This window comes from Chionomys nivalis, chromosome 2, assembly GCF_950005125.1.
Source record: "Chionomys nivalis chromosome 2, mChiNiv1.1, whole genome shotgun sequence".
Taxonomy (NCBI): domain Eukaryota; kingdom Metazoa; phylum Chordata; class Mammalia; order Rodentia; family Cricetidae; genus Chionomys; species Chionomys nivalis.
Genome location: NC_080087.1, coordinates 72,323,806 through 72,340,615, shown reverse-complemented (window position 1 = coordinate 72,340,615; position 16,810 = coordinate 72,323,806). Strand labels below are relative to the sequence as shown.

Here is a 16,810-nt window from a genome sequence, read left to right as displayed (position 1 = left end):
CTGTAGAAAGACAAAGAAAATTGTTGACATTCCATCCCTAGTAATACACAGTGAAAATCTGGGAAGATGTTCAGAGCGCTTGGAGATCCCCTACATGTTTTTCAGTCTAGCATCTGTTGGGGTTGTTATCGTGAAAGGCACTGCGTCTATCTCGTTCTTACTGAATCTGTGACTTCATATAGAGCATCCAAGAGTTGGGAGAATAATGCATAGTATCCCTGAGTATATATTAAAGCCAAGCAAGTGAATCAGTGGGCAGTAAATTACTCTTCTGAATAAAAAAGGTTATGGGCCTTGCCAGGTGTGGTGATTGTTTAATTACAGCAAACTTGGGGGAGTTAGAAGCTTTCCTAGTCTATACAGTGAGTCCCAGGTCAGCCAGAGCTTCGTAGTGAGACTGTGTCTTAAAAAATTATGAACCCGGAAGATGGCTCAGTGGATAAGGTGATTGCTGACTAAGCAAGAGAATATTAATTTGAATCTGCAGAAATGCTATAAAACCAGATATTGTGACTTATATCTGTAGTTTGAACACTCCTATGCTAGCTAGGGAGCAGAAAAAAGAGATTTCCCAGAAATCCTAGGGCCAAATAGTCTGTCTTGTACACTGACAAACAGGAAGCTCTGATTTAACAGTTTTGACAGTGAGGACTGATACTCTAGGTTGTCCTCTGACCTCTACATCCATGCCTGCACCTGGGACTGCACACACACATACACACATACACACACACACACACACACAGAGAGAGAGAGAGAGAGAGAGAGAGAGAGAGAGAGAGAAACACCCCCAGACACACACACACAGAGAAACACTCCCCACCTCCCTCACAGAGAGAGAGAAATACACACACACAGAGATAGAGAGAGACACACACAGAGAGAAACACACACACACATACCACAAAGATAAAAAATCATATTATACTATGTCAGTTTTGGAAATAGTGTAGTCTTTTTGACTGTTTTCTTTTCTTTCAGTAACTGAAACATGCATTGGGTACTCTATAAAGCCTAGAGTAGAGTGATATTCTCTCCTTCTCAGTCCTATTTCTCCTCCTCTTCATCCCTCATCCTCCTCTTTTGCTTTTCCTGACCCTCTTCCTTTCCCTTTCCTCTTTTTCCTCTCCTCCACTTCTCTTCCTTCTCCCCCTTCTCCTCATCTCTTTCTCCTTTTTCTTTCTTCTTGATTCTTTCAAGAACACTGTAAAAACGCCATCCTTACCATTGTTTTTGCAAGAAAGACACTATAGAACAAAACACTAAAATAGAGCTCGAGAGATCACTCAGTGGGCAAAGGTGCTTGCTCCCAAGCCTGATAGCCTGAGTTTGATCCTTAGCACTCACATGGTGGAGAGAACAGATTTCTGCGAGCTGTCTTTTAACTTCCACCTGCACGTCACGGCACAAGCACACATGTGGCACACACGCACGCACACATACACATACATACACACACATACATACACAGACACACCCGCATGCACACATACACACACATACATATACAGACACACGCAGACACACAGGCACACACACACACATTTTTCATTAAAGATTAAAATCCAATTAAATTGGCTTGCTCTAAATCATGTGCCAACAAGGGAAATGGGATCAAATCTCTGGATAATTTGAGACCCTGTCCAGCCATTCTTTCTAATTGTTATTTCTTGGTCAGCATCATTTTAAATGGTAGCAGCACAAACGACAAATGATTAAACTCCTAAGTCAGTGGTTCCCAACCCTCCTAATCCTGTGACCCTTTAATACAGTTCCTCACATTGTGGAGATCCCTCCAACCATAAAATTGTTGCTACTTCATAGCTATAATTTTGCTACTGTTAGGAATCATAATGTAAATTTCGGATATACAATCCCAAAGAGGTTGAGAACCACTGTCCTAAGTTCTTACTTTGGTCAAAATCTTGGTTTCCACTGAGGAGAATTTTTAAGGTAACACAGAACTCTATGAAGATGCTTTTTACCATCACAACATCACAATGGAGTTCAGGATTGAGAAGTAACATACTCAAGAGAGAGGGGAGGAAGGGGAGGGCTGGTTACAACTGGGCTGTCTGTGTAAGTTCTCAAGTTCTGTGTCTTGGCATCATAGGTGTCAGAGTGATGGAACAAATGCAGAAACTATGGTGTATAGAGACACTGGCGTTTTAGTCAGCCATAGAGGAAAGTGAAGTCATGGTTGCCGAAGAAAGGTTGGCACTGGAGAGCATCATCTGAGGCGAAGCCAGTTTGGATGCTTTCTCTCATAAATCTAAAGAAGGATGCCATAGGAGAGAAGTAGGGAGGAGACTCAATGACAACAAATTTTGTGTTAAAACTGCCCTAATGAAACTGAATACTAGAGATATGAGAAAAGTCAATAGAGCAATTATTTCATAGGTCTAATAGGTGACCACTGTGTCTTCCCTATTCTCTATCAGATGGCTCCACACCCATGCATATCCGAGCACCACTAACTGGACTTTAGAAGAACACAAAGTTGGGAGGATGGTGTGTTGCGTGGGTTACAGGGAGAGGGTCGGGTAGATATGATCAAGATATTATATTCATGTGCTAAATTAAAAAATAAAAAGAACTAAATTATCTACTCTGCATAAGTAATTAATTTTTTTTGAAACAGAGTTTCTCTGTAGCTTTAGAGCCTGTTCTGGAACTAGTTCTTGTAGACCAGGCTGGCTTCAAACTCACAGAGATCCACCTGCCTCTGCCTCCCAAGTGCTGGGATTAAAGACATGCGTCACCACTGCCCAGTGGTAGATAATTTTCCTTGGAGCTCAAGATTAAAAATAAAATAAGAAAGTAACAGGAATATTATGGCTAGGAATAGGAAAAGAAAATGTTGTGGGAAGGAGGTAGTAGGGGAATATTATTGAAGTATATTATATGCACACATGGGAATGCAATGCCAAGCCCAGTGCTTTAGACAGTAACTTTTAATAAAGTTAATCAAATTTTAAAATTCTCTATTATTTCTGCCATTCCTTAATACTTTTCAGAAATGAGGTTTGGTCAAATTTCCACTTTATGGGTTTAAATACTGACTTGTAAAATCTATTAAGAACTCGACAATTTTTTTGGTCAAATTTTCACAAAAAAGATGATACTTTTCCCCAGAACCTTCATGGCAGAAGTCTCTCTCTGTGTCTCTGTCTCTGTCTCTATGTGTGTCTGTGTGTGTGTGTGTGGGTAGGGCTGGAGACCCAACTGACTCAAGGCTTACACATGCTAGGCTGGTTCTCTCCCACTAAGCTGTATCTTCAGCCCCTGAAGACCGTCAGAAAAGTTCCCTCTTTCTCATCACCTGTGGTCTATGCCGAGGCTCTGTCTTAGACAGGACCCCGCCATTTCAGAACAGCAACATGGGACTGCTTTTGTCTGCTGCTGAACATGAGTGGCCCTTTATTTTGGGTATTTATCTGGGTGGTAGGTCTTTCCACAAACATACACAAGTGTTCTCAAGAGTTAGGGTCAGACTGTTTGCAAAGGGGTTCTATTTGCTGTAGCAAAGGAGTCTTCATCCTCCAGTCTCAGGACAGATGCCAAAGCTCTGAAGCATCTGGCAGCAACTTCCCTGCCAAGAATTCCTGTTGTGTTCCCCTCTCCCTTGTCCCCACCCCCACCCCTGCTTCTCTGGCTCTGCCTTTGTGTTTCATTCTGTTCCCCTTGCATAGCAACCCCACTCACTGCTCAACTCTTCTATGAATCTCTTTCTGGGCATCCCTTCCTTTCTAACAGATCAAAACACGGCACTGCACTCCACAAAAATCATACAAATATCTACCAGTGCCTTGGCACATCAGGAGAAACAGAAGACACACCCAATTCCATCTGTTTTCTAAATATGAACCACTCAGCTGCTGTGTATAGCCTTATTCTGTCTGCTCTCCAGAGGGCTATAATCCATGGTGTTTTCCTAAACCTGTGCCCTGGGAAGGCTACTAACTCTCTTTAAGCATCAACTGTATGGTTTTCAAAGTTCAGGACAGTCATCTACTCTGGTACATATCACTTCTCTGCCTCTCAAGGAGGGAGACACATCATGTTATTAAAGTCTTTACTATAAGGTGTGACCTCGTAAGTTAAATGGCAACAGGTTGTAAACCTCTTGTCTTAAATAATATTCAGAGTTTTTTTCTCACCAAAGCTATTGGCTAGAACTCTTCAATAGTCATCAATTCTACTCCCTTCCACAAATGCTTTTGAAGGGAGGCTTTGAACAGAGAGCAGGACACAAGAGCTATGGATGCATTGCCACTAGAGAAGTTAAGCTTTTAGCATCAAGATGTTTGAAAACCTTGAACTCATATATCTCCAGGAATCACTTCATCTATTTCAATCCGTTTTGTCTTCTCTGTAATGTAGGATCATTTCTTTTCTTTGAAATGGAGAGATTCCATAATAGTCTTCAATGCTTGCCTAGCTTCTCATCTTCAGGATGACAGCTGAACCTCTGCTGAAAACCAGAGGTTGAAATCCTCCTGACAGACTAGCTCTCCCTTGTAAGTGTATGATCTTTAAGAATCCCCCTGACACCTTCAGGTTGTCATTTTCTCTATCTCCACCCATAGTGCATACATTTTTATATGTAGTTGTCATGAGCATTAAATCACTATCGCTCAAGTATTTGGAGCTGGTACCTAATGAACAATTACGTTCATTAGGTACACAAACCTAATGAACAATTACACAAATTTTTTCAATAGCAAAGCATATATACCTGCTTTTACATACATGGATTTCTAGTGCTCTCAGGCTGGCTGAGGTGGGAGGACCACAAGACTGAGGCCAGAATGATCTTGACTAAAGAAACAGCATATTCATTCTGCTGTTCCTTGTACTGGTTTTTGGATAAGGTCTAATATATCCCAAGCTGGCTTTGAACTTGCTATCTAGTGGAGGATGACCTGAGCTTATGATCCCCCTGCTTCTATATCCTACGTACTGAGATGTCAAGTGGTACCACTCTCCCTCTTCTAGTAGTTGCCTGGGTTCAAGCCCAGGGCACCTGCTGGCATGTTAGGCAAACACTTGACTACCCGAGCCTTATCCTTGTTTCACTCCCTCAAAGAATCTCTCTGGATCATCTTACCTACAGGTTGAAGGTAGATAAGTGCAGATCCTTTCTGGCTGATGCTGAACGTGGAGTAGGCTTTGGTGGTGGCCAGTAGAAACAGCTGGCCCTAAGGTGGTGACGTCAAGGATTGGAGCCTTTCAGTGTTTCTTGGGAGAAGTTGTCTTTGGTCTTAAACACACACACACACACACACACACACACACACACACACACACCTGGATTTCTGCTCCTGAATGTCCCAGTTTCTCAGTTGGCTATACTGTGAGAGAAGGCAAAGGAACAAGTTTAAACCAGCTCTCTAGACCTGAGAGGATTCCCTGGTCCCTGTGGATTTAGAAGAAGTAAAGAAAAGAAAGCTTCGGAGAAGATGCAAGGTAAGGACCGACATCTGAAGCTGTCCTATCATTGCCACACACACATTGCAGTGCGTGCATGTGGACACACACACAGATATGTGCACACAAACAAAGGAATTTTGTATCACATTTTACTTGGTTTTTAAAATTAAATATTCATATGAGTTAAGCTTATTTTTATGGTAAAACATACAGGCGGGATAAATGGCTCAACTGTTAAAAGCATTCACTGCTCTTGTAGAGGACTCAAGTTCAAGACCCAGCATGAGTGGCTCATAACTAACTGCTGGTAACTACGCTCCAGGGGACTCTGATGCATTCCCATGCATATACCCCACACATAGACATACAAGTGTATGCATACTTAAAATAATAAAATAGTTATTTAAAACATGACTTATCTCTTTTTACTGTCTCATATTTATCTTATAATTAAACTATTATTATATATAAGTACTGTTGATAGGAATTAATTTGATTCTCTCTTGTTGCAAATGATGACTCAGTTAACTTGTAATTTTTGTACAGTACTTTTCCATCTTTGTAGACTCTCACAGGCTCACTTAATAAATATTTATGAGCCAATTATTAATAAAAATGACAGGACTATGAAATATGCATGTGTGAATGAATTTAAGCATATAAAAATGAGGATGACAAAATATGTGTAATTACTCAGGAGCTTTGGCCATTTTCTCCTAGTGATTTTCTAAATATGTTCTCTGGGTTTTAGTTAGCATTTCAAGGTTACTTGTGGTTGTTGGGCCATGAAGATTTGAATGAAGGTGTGAGAGGTTTGCGTACAAAAGATGATTAAGGCCAGTGAAGGGTCTTCTTCAGCACAGTGTGGACCTCCTTATTCCTCAGACAGTAGATGATGGGGTTGCAGAGGGGCGTGACCACCGTGTAGATGACGGACAGCACCTTGTTGAGGTCCATGGACTTGATACGACTGGGGCGGCAGTAGATGAAGAGAGCTGCCGAGTAGAAGATGCCCACCACCACCAGGTGGGAGGCGCACGTGGAGAAGGCCTTGCGCCGGGCAGCAGCTGATGGCATCCGGAGAACGGCCATCCCAATGGCTGAATAGGAAGCTAAGGATACCAGGAGTGTTCCACAGAAGATGACAATGGCTGAGATGAAATCTACCAGCTCTGTGAGGGCCACGTGGGTGCAGGACAGGTTGAGGAGAGGGGAAACATCACAGAAAAATTGGTTGAGGACATTGGGGCCACAGTAGCTCAGGCTTGCAATGCATTTTGTCTTTATTGCTGAGACCACCAGCCCACCAAGCCATGAAGACAAGGCTAAGGCCAGGCAGACCTGGGGCCTCATGAGCAGTGGGTAGTGCAGTGGGCGGCAGATGGCCACATAGCGGTCATAGGCCATGGAGGCCAGGAGGGTGCACTCTGTGCAGATGAGAGAGACAAAGAAGAAGAGTTGGGTCATGCAAGTTACAAAGGAAATATGGTAGGGCCCCATCCACAGCCCCACAAGCAGGGTGGGCATGGTGACGGACACATAGCACATCTCCAGGCAGCTGAGGTTGCCCAGGAAGAAGTACATGGGCTTGTGCAGCTCGCTGTGACTGCAGATGAGGTAGATGATGAGTGTGTTCTCCAGGAGCGTCAGCAGGTAGAGAGTCAGGAAGACGACAAAGAGGGCATCCCTTATCCCCAGCCTTGTGGGAAAGCCTAAAAGTACAAATTGCTGAACTCTGGTCATGTTGATCAACTCAAGTGATGTCTCCATCTGTGGAGAGCAAAGGACATTGTTTATAAACAAGCACAATGGCACAAAGCTTAGGAGGATGCCCACATTTCCTGGATAAATTATTGGTGCTGGCAACTGTCCAGAAAGGCAGAGTGTTAGCCAATTTTTGAAAGAAACTGTAGCCCGGTTCTTATTTGTATTGGTTACTTTTCTTGTTGCTATGATGAAACATCATAGCTAGGGCAAATTAAGGAAGAAAGAGAGAGCTTACTCTAGCTCATGGCTTGGGCGTGGGTGGATAATGGAGAGCTTATCCTAGCTCACAGCTCCAAGGAGTGGGTGGGGAAGACTTTGTCATGGTAAGAAGCTGTGGCCGCAAGTGGCAGGCATGGCAGCAGGAACAGGAAGCCAAGAACATACATCCTCAATGGCAAGCTTGAAACAGACAACAAACTGCAAGTGGACTGGGGCTCTGCACTCCCCAAGCCCACCCCCAGTGATGCACTTCCTCCAGTAAGGCCGTTCCTCCTAAATTTTCCCAAAAAGCATCACCAGCCAAGTGTGACGAGGTTAAATACCCGAGTCTATGCAAATTATTTTTTCATTCAAATCTTCATACACATCCCCTAAATCTGTGAACACCCCCCCCCCACACACACAAATGTGATTTTTGAAAAGGTGTTTGCATTATGACCACTGGATAATTTGCTTTCTGTCAAGCCTGATGAACTCAGCTTACCCTTTGGGATTCACGTGATAGAGGTGAGCCTGAAACTTTTGACCTTGTAGGAATAATGTCTCCAAATAAAACAAGAGTAACATTTATTTGTTGTAATAAATGAAGCAATGAATGACAATCTCTGTACCAAATAAGGAACTAGAAATGTCATCTGTCTAGATATTTTGTTTTGTCTATCGAGAAAGGGTTTTTTTTTTTTTTTTTTTTTTTTTTTTTTTTTTTTTTGTAACTTTGGAATCAGTCCTGGAACTAGCTCTTGTAGACCAGGCTGGCCTCAAACTCACAGAGACCTGCCTGTCTCTGCCTCCCGAGTGCTGGGATTAAAGGTGTGCGCCACCACCGCCCGACTCTAGATGGTTTTTAATTTTCTTTTTAAACTCCACACAGAAAGTTAGTCATATCTATAAATCAAGACTGGTACAAGAGTATTAAATATTTTTTCTTCTAATAATATCTCTCTTCTCTTAGTGTGATTTTATTTTCTATTGTTATAGTTTGGAGCTTGGGAGATAGCTCAGCCAGTAAATTGCTTATCTTGTAGGCATTAAGACTTGAGTTCCGTGCTAGAGCATGGGCATCGATCATGCATGTTTGTAATCTCAGTTGTAAGGAGATGGCTACAGGGGGATGCTTGGGCTCTTTGACCGGTCACACCAGCCTATTTGGCAAGCTGCAGGCTGGTGAGCAGCTGTGTCTCAAGAGTACGCGGAGGTGTGTGAGAGATAGCTCAGTGATTAAGAGCACTCGCTCCTTTCCAAAGGCAATGTTGATGCCATTTATGCTGCTTTTCCTCTTTCACTGCATGCAGGATCCTTTGCAAGCAACTGACATCTTTGGGTATAGTGTCTCTCACAGTCAGACAGCCCCATAACATCTGACGCAATGTTTATCAGAAAGTTTGAAAATCGTGGAACGCATTTATTATTTACTCTTTTTAGTTCTTCTGTATCTCTAAAATAAAAAGCATTGTCTTAATTATAAAAAATAAAGCCTAGTTATTTTTCTGTTGCTTTAGGAATGCACAAGACTCAAAGTGACAAACCTTTTGTTCCAAGTCACACTCAGGGAGTGAAAGGAAATATGACTGTGCTTCAGCACTGGGTGAATCCCATTGTCCCCCACCCTCATGCTCAAGACAGAGGAGCCCAAGCACTCTTCCATCTCAGAGACTTGGTTAGAGTGAAAAAGTTCTCCTTGGTGCAGAGAACCATGCAGAAAATTAATTCAGTGACATTTACTGAGGTCCGTAGGTATTATTCAGCGGCTTGGGATGCTGGTTTCTTGTAAGAAACAGATAATGAATAAGTGAGTGAATTAAAAACATAAGCAATTTCATATGAGGTAAACTATGGTGGTCCTGGAAGAGCAAGATGCAGGCTGCTGAGCAGGGAGAACCAACTGACCACGAAAGCAGGTGAGCCAAGTGTGGTTCAATCAATATGCTATGGAGCAGTGGGATGCTTCAGGGAGGGGAATCTTTCCCTTATTCCCTCACAGGAATCTGCTCCCTCTCCTCTCAGATTCTCCATCTATTGAGCTTCTAGACTATTCTCTTCTTTGGGTGATGTGTTTCAGTCTCTCTATGGTGTCTGCTCCTTGCTTTGTATTTTAAAAGGTATCGTCATTGGGAAAAACATTGTTCATGGTTCCCTCTGACCCTTCTCACATGGACTAATTTCAGACTGAAGATGTGAACACCTTCAGCCTCCAGATTTGAGCCCAGGACCCCTGTGGGATTGGGGGACCCTTGGATCCATTTTCATGCTGATGAAAGAATGGGACAAAGTTTAGACTGATTCTGGGCGAACTTGAAGATGAGTTACACAGTAAAGCATTGATAAGCGTAAGGACTAATTTCATTCTTCAGAATACAGTCTCTCTCTCTCTCTCTCTCTCTCTCTCTCTCTCTCTCTCCCTCCGACCCTCCCTCCTTCCTTCCCTCCATCCCTCCCTCCTTCCCTCTCTCTCTCCTCTCTCTCTCTCTCTCTCTCTCTCTCTCTCTCTCTCTCTCTCTCCAACAACTAAAGAAAAAGAGGCTGTGAATTTGAAAGAGAGCGTAAGGGTAGGGGCGGCCATGGTAAGGTGATTTGAGGGATGAAAGGGAAATGATGTAATTATGATCTCAAAAAATATTAAAAATTTACTCATCAATTTATGGACACATAAGTTGTTCTCTTTTCTGGACTTAGGGGATAGTGTTGAAATAACCATTAAGCTGTGAATTAAAAACAAATCAGGCTTGGTGGTTCATGCTTGAAACCACAGCAGTGGGAGGCAAAAACAGGCAGGTCCCTGGGGTTTGCTGGCAAGTTCTAGGCCAGTGAGAGACCCTGTCTCCAAAACCAAGGTAGACAGTTCCTGAGGAGCAACAACTGGGATTCTCCTCTGGCCCCTAAATGCATGTACACATGTTCACAGGCATCTGCACACACAAACACATGCATCTGTACCAGTGAGCACTCACACACATGAGAAAGAAAAACTTAGATTAATTCTAATCCTTATGTCCAGTCACTTTTCTCAATATTCTAAGTGACTCTTTTGCCTGTGCATGGGACCTGTTTCCTCCTACTGGGTTGCCTCACCCAGCCTTGATAAGAGAGTATATGCCAAGTCTTCTAGCATCTTGTTATGCGGAGTTTGGTTGATATCACTGGGAGGCTGTCCTTTCCTGAAGGGAAACGGAGGAGGAGGGGTGGATCTGAGGGAAAGGGGAGAGAGTGGAGGGTGTGGCTGGAATGTGTTGTATGAGAGAAAAATAAATAAAGGAAAAGAAAAACATGATGAAGGATGCTCACTATGGAGCAGCAATAAGAACACCACATTTTAAGTTCTTTTTTCGAGAGTTGGTTGTTGTTCTAGTTCTTTCCATATGCACCCTTTTGCATTCCCATAAACTCTCTGTGGAGACACCACTTCCACCCCATCTTTGAGAAATGAGCAGCTTCTCTAAAACAAGGAGTGTGTGTAGGTGTGGGCATGAGCAGAAGCCAGAGGCCAGCTTCCGGGAGTCTGTTCTTTCCTCCACCCTGTGGTTCCTAGGAAGTAAACTTAAGTCATCAGTCATGGTGGCAAGGGCCTTTACCCATAGAAACATCTTGTCAGCCTCTAGTTGCATTTATTCTTTGAGAATTTCATACATTTATACGATATGTTTTGAAAAGAATGGGCCAGAGGCAGCAGATGAGTCTTTGGGACACGGTGGGCAGCTGTACATGGGAACTCAGGGGGTTGGACAGCATGCCTGATGCCTGTCTGTGTAAACCCAAGCTGGGCGAATTCCCAACTGGAAGAGGAGAGCTGGGCACGAAGTCTCACCCCAGGAGAGGAGAGGCACTGCTGGCAACTGATAGCATCTGAGAAAGGGGGAGTCAGTTTTTGTTAAGAGTGTAGGTCCTGGGGAGTTGGCCATGTGCCAGTAGAAGGCCACACACACAAAAATCCGTGGGCAAAACAAATTAGACTTAATCGGTGTAATTACGACAGAGGGGAGTAAAAGGGACACAGGATTGGGTGGGTAGGAGAGTCAGGGTAGACCTGGGAGGAGCTGGAGGAAGGGTGAATAGGATTAAAACATTCTGTGAAATTCTCAAGGGACCAGTACAAATTTCAAAAAATTAAACAAATGGACTTTACATGAATGGAGTTCTCAAAAGAAGAAATACAAACGGCCAGGAAATATTTTTTTTAAAACGCTCAACATTCTCAGTGATCAGGGAAATGTTAAATAAAATACTTTGAGATTTCATCTTATCCCAATCGTAATGCCTAAGACTTTAAAATTATTTTTTTTTTTTTTACAACAAATGCTGACTTAGTGGTGAGGAAAGAGGAATACTTATTCACTTTGGTGAATGTGTAAACTAGTAATCATTAAGACTCTTAAAAAATTCTACTAGTCGGGCAGTGGTGGTTCATGGCCTTAATCCCAGCATTCGGGAGGCAGAGGCAGGTGGATCTCTGTGAGTTCGAGGCCAGCCTGGTCTACAGTGTGAGTTCCAGGACAGCCAGGAACTATTACATGGAGGAAACCCTGTATTTAAAAACAAAACCAAAACAAAACAAAAGAAGAATTATGTTTTGTTTGTTTGTTTTGTTTGTTTTTACAACAAATGGTGTCACGCAGTGAGGAAAGAGAAACCCTTATTCAATACTTGTGAGCATATAAGCCAGTGCAGCTGCAGCTACTATGAAATCAATACGGAGGCTCCTCAAAAGGAGAAAAGCAGACGGATCGTAGGACAGTCAGGCTGCTCCCTAGAGTTTTCACCAGGACTCCACATCCTCCTAGAGACACTTGCTCACCCAGGTTGCTCTACTCACAATAGCCAAGAAAAGGTTTTGAGACAGTTCCTCTTGGGAGTCTGAGGAGCAGGAACTGTGAGGAATATGGGCACGATGACCTTGTTACAAACTTTATTCTTGTTACAGAGAATCAGGTTCTCAAGGATCCAAATTTGGAAACATTGGGGAACATTTGATCTTAAAGACATGGGCCAAGCCGGGCGGTGGTGGCGCACGCCTTTAATCCCAGCACTCGGGAGGCAGAGGCAGGCGGATCTCTGTGAGTTCGAGACCAGCCTGGTCTACAAGAGCTAGTTCCAGGACAGGCTCCAAAACCACAGAGAAACCTTGTCTCGAAAAACCAAAAAAAAAAAAAAAAAAAAAAAAAAAAAAAGACATGGGCCAAGCTTAAAGGCCATGAGCTAACCGGGTCCTAGAGACATAGGAGACCTTCATACAGAGTATGAAGTTGAGGTTCTGATGAGAATCCAGCAGTCCGCAGTTTCCAGGCACGAAATCTCCTATTCCAAATAGCATCTCCTGACTATTAATTATGCAATCATTTTTCCTTTGCCCTTGAACCAAACATTCCCAAGTCCATCTGCATTCCATGGCAAATGATATGAGTTTGAATTTTGCCAAGTCTTTCAACAGTTTTCAAATCTACAGTAGGCACATTGTCACTTTTCCTCATGCAATTACTGAGGAGATTATATTGCAAAGCACAGCCACATGAGTGGTAGCTATCATTCATATTTTTATCAAAGCTCATGCCAGCATCCACTGTGGTTGAATGGATCTATCTTTTTCTCCAATCACGGTCCCTTCTCCAACTGAACACTAGCCTGATCTGAAGCAGCTGTTCTTTATTTCTTAATGAAAATGAGCTTCTCAAGAAACTGAGTTTGGACTCTAGTGGTAATCTTAAACAAGAGTACTGACCCAATGAGCTTCTGGATCCTTGAGTAGATTTGCCATCAGTGTTTACAAAGGTCACCTTTAGTGCTGGAGAGATACCTTAGACTATAAAGTGACTTCCATACATGCATGAGGCCCTGAGTTCAGATCCAATCATCTATGTACAAACTGGGTGTGGTTGCATGTACCTGTAACCCTAGCCCTGGGAGTTGAACATAGAGGATGAAAGCCTGGAGCTTCCCAGTCAGACTATCCAATTGATCATCTCCACATTCAGCTTGAGGACTCGTCTTGAAACTCAAGGTGGAGATAAGTAGAAAGAGACACTTGACATGGCTTCAGACTTGTACAAAACATATCTAGCACACACAAACACACTCATGAACACACAAATACATTTGCATGCCCATACACACATGCATAAACTTACACATACACTTCACACATACACACGTACACACACACAATTTCCCAGGTTGATTAATGGGTGAGGGAAACTGTCTACATTCTCTAGAGTATGTGCCGTGGCCTTCTCCTCCAGTGCTTCTTCCCCTCTACTGAGATTGTTTACACCCCACTCTGCTAGAATCTGACTTGATCTTTTAGTATCAACTCCACACTCTCCTCTTGCATGTATCTTTTTTGTGGCTATATAATCTGATTGATGACCCAGAAATATTTATATTTCCATATATGAGCATTAGAAATACTACAAATGTACCATCAGAGGGTCACCACAGCACCCTGAGTCCAAGAACTAGAACATGGAAAGGCTGATTCAGCTGGAGATACATGTGTAGCCCTGTGCTGTCTTCCAGCAGCTCCTCTGTGTATTAAGAAGATACAGTGATAAGAAATGATTCTACTCCCTGGAGGAGATGGAACCATGATGTTCTCTATGTACTTTCTTGAACTCAATGCTCTATCTTTTTTTTTCAAATAAGGATACTGGAAGCTAAAGAGATGGCTCAGAGATTAAGAGCATTTGCTGCTATTACAGAGGACCCGAGTTCAATTCCTAGCACCATGTCAGACAAGTTGCAACACACGCGACTCTAGCTCCAAGTGAATGACACCCTCTTCTAGCCCCTGCAAGTGTTGCACATGTGTTTACCCCATGCCTAGACACAGACAGACACATGCATGAAATCAATTATTATAATTAAAAAAGTTAATCCGTATTCTTGAGTTGTTTTTTCTCCTATTGATGAAGGGGAAATACAATGTGGAGACCACTTGGGTTCTGAGCTACAAAGAATGTATCTGTTCAAAACAAACTTTAGACTTTCTCACACGAGAAAGGACAAGTCTTTAAAGATCTATAGTTCACTCCATGGGCAATTAAGAAGTAGGGTCATTAGCTAAAATATTGGTGACTGATAAATTCTGGAAAAGGGGTGGTCATTGTCTTCAGTGTTATTCCTACTGAGATGCCTAACTGGATCCTATGGATACTTTAAAAAGGCATGAATGCTAGAAGGGAATTATGGAGAGAAGAGGGTTAACAAAGATAGGAGGACCATTAGAGAGGCCAGGGATGTTACACTAATCAGCATCCACTTTATACGTGTAAAAGGTGTCAAAGAACAAACTCAATAAAAAGACAGGGAACTAAGGATACACACAAAAACAAAATGCATCAGGAACTGCTGGCATGATGGCAAGGAGTTGGACTTTATTCTACAAGCACTGGAAGAGCTATGACTCTTGGACAGCTGGTCAACATACTCAATCTTGCTTATCTGTTCTGGGATGTAGGAGGGCTCAATCTTTCCCTCGAATGAGCTGAATCTATTCAACAGTGACCACTGCATGCCAGCCCTCTTTTGGGTGGTATAGCATCATGGTTAAGAGTTTTGAGTCAGATAGAATGTCTCTCCCACCCTGACTGGTCCTCAGGATGCCATTTATATTTAATGTGTAAATGCGATTATCTTTATCACCTCTTCATCAGTTCCTCTGATGCTTAAATTTGTTTATGTTTCCCCCAACAGTCAATATCTGTGTTCACTGAACCTCCTTGTCTTCACCCCAATGAACAACGGTGGATCCTCTCACCTGGTGGCCACAGGCAGCTGGTGCCGGTCCTTCCTCACATGTGTGACGGGAGGTTCTGCTATTCAGCTGCTGTCCAGAGCATATGCCAAGAGACAGGCAGACAGCCCTTCAGTACATCCAAGGTGCAGCTGCTCCTGGTGCAGAAATAGACCCTCCAACCATACCTCCCATTCTGTTCGTGGCTCTGGAGGCTCTGAAGGGCTGAGGGTACTGCCTGCACTAAGATGAGGAGGAGGAACGCAGTCTTAGAAAGAAGCTCTGGACCTCAGAGACTTCCCTGCCCCTGAGAATTTGGAGGAGTGGCAGGAAAGAATGGATTTTACTGATATCTTTTTGAGATTTAAGTAGAAAAGCCTTCAGACCACTCTCAGAGTGATTTCTTTTTTTAAATTTTGTGTATGTTCTCTCTCTCTCTCTCTCTCTCTCTCTCTCTCTCTCTCTCTCTGTGCATGCTTGTACCCATGTGTGTGTGGGGTTGTGTTTGTGAGTGCAGACACTTGCAGTGGCCACAGATGCACTGGAGCTGGAGTTCCAGGCAGTTCTCAGCCACCTAACATAGGTGCTGGCAACTGAAGTTGGGCCCTCTGCACATGCACTGTGTGCTCTCAAGTTCTGAGTCATCTCTCCGGGCTGATTTCTTCTTCAATGTAAAGACCGTGCTTGGAATGTGAAGTATGTAAGGGTGAAAAAAAAACCTGTTTTACCTTTCAGTTAATTGACAGAGTATAGAGAAGAATGCCAACATGGAACAGACAACCTGTCTATATACGGGTATATAACCTGTTTAAAGAAACATGGCTGACATTGAAGATCCATGAAAGAAACCGGTTTAAAGAAACACCACTGGTGTTGAAGATCCAGGAAAGAATGGAATGATTCAGACAAGGGAGTTAGTCTTCCATCTTCCTGCCACAAAGCAGCTATGCGCACAATTAATACAGGCCAACAAATAGAAAAGACATAAAGCTGAAGTTTATTAGGAAGAGGAAAGAGACCAGCAGGGGATGGGAGGAAGACAAGTGAAGGTCATGAGGGGTGAACATGATCAAGTACATTATATACATGCAAGAAAATGCCATAATGAAGCCATAATGAAGTACAATTAATACATGCTAATACAGTTTTAAACTTTGCTATTACTCACATATATCTGTGTGTATCTGCACATGAGTGCAGGTGGAAGGAAGTGACAGATTCCCCAGAGTGACAGTTACAGGCTATTGTGAGCTGCTTTGTGTGTGTGTGCTGGGAACTGAACTCAGATCCTCTTGCAAAAGCAGCAAGCTCCCTTAACTACCAAGCCAACTCTCCAGCCCCTTGTTTAATTTTTTTTTAAATTTAATGTTGATACCCACCATGATACAAATTGTTTTCTTTTTTTTACTTAAAAGTGCATTGGTTGCCTCATACTTAATATGTCCGATCCATCCATCAGTAGATATTTAGGTTGCAAACACTGCAAATGTTAAAGCAACAAGGATTCTGCATACCCAGCTACCTGCATTTTCCAGGACAAATAGATACATTCAGTTAAAATGTATTGGTCTCCTAGGAATAAGAATAATGGGATGCTCTAGCTACATTCCTTGGATTATGACTTAAGAAGTGGATCACTGGCCACTAGCCCGTATTTGTTTTTTTTTTTTT

The 16,810-nt window shown here is 42.8% G+C and overlaps 1 protein-coding gene across 1 annotated transcript; it reads right to left on the bottom strand.

Annotated features, from left to right (window-relative positions):
- Positions 1-6,264: 6,264 nt before the first annotated feature.
- Positions 6,265-7,209, bottom strand: LOC130869593 (olfactory receptor 5-like). The gene has a single exon (XM_057761880.1). It carries the CDS (start codon positions 7,201-7,203, stop codon positions 6,265-6,267), a length of 939 nt encoding a protein of 312 aa, XP_057617863.1. The 5' UTR covers positions 7,204-7,209.
- Positions 7,210-16,810: the final 9,601 nt, after the last annotated feature.

Coding starts and splice junctions, on each gene's coding strand:
- LOC130869593 (XM_057761880.1), bottom strand. CDS start 7,203: ATGGAGACATCACTTGAGTTGATCAACATGACCAGAGTTCAGCAATTT.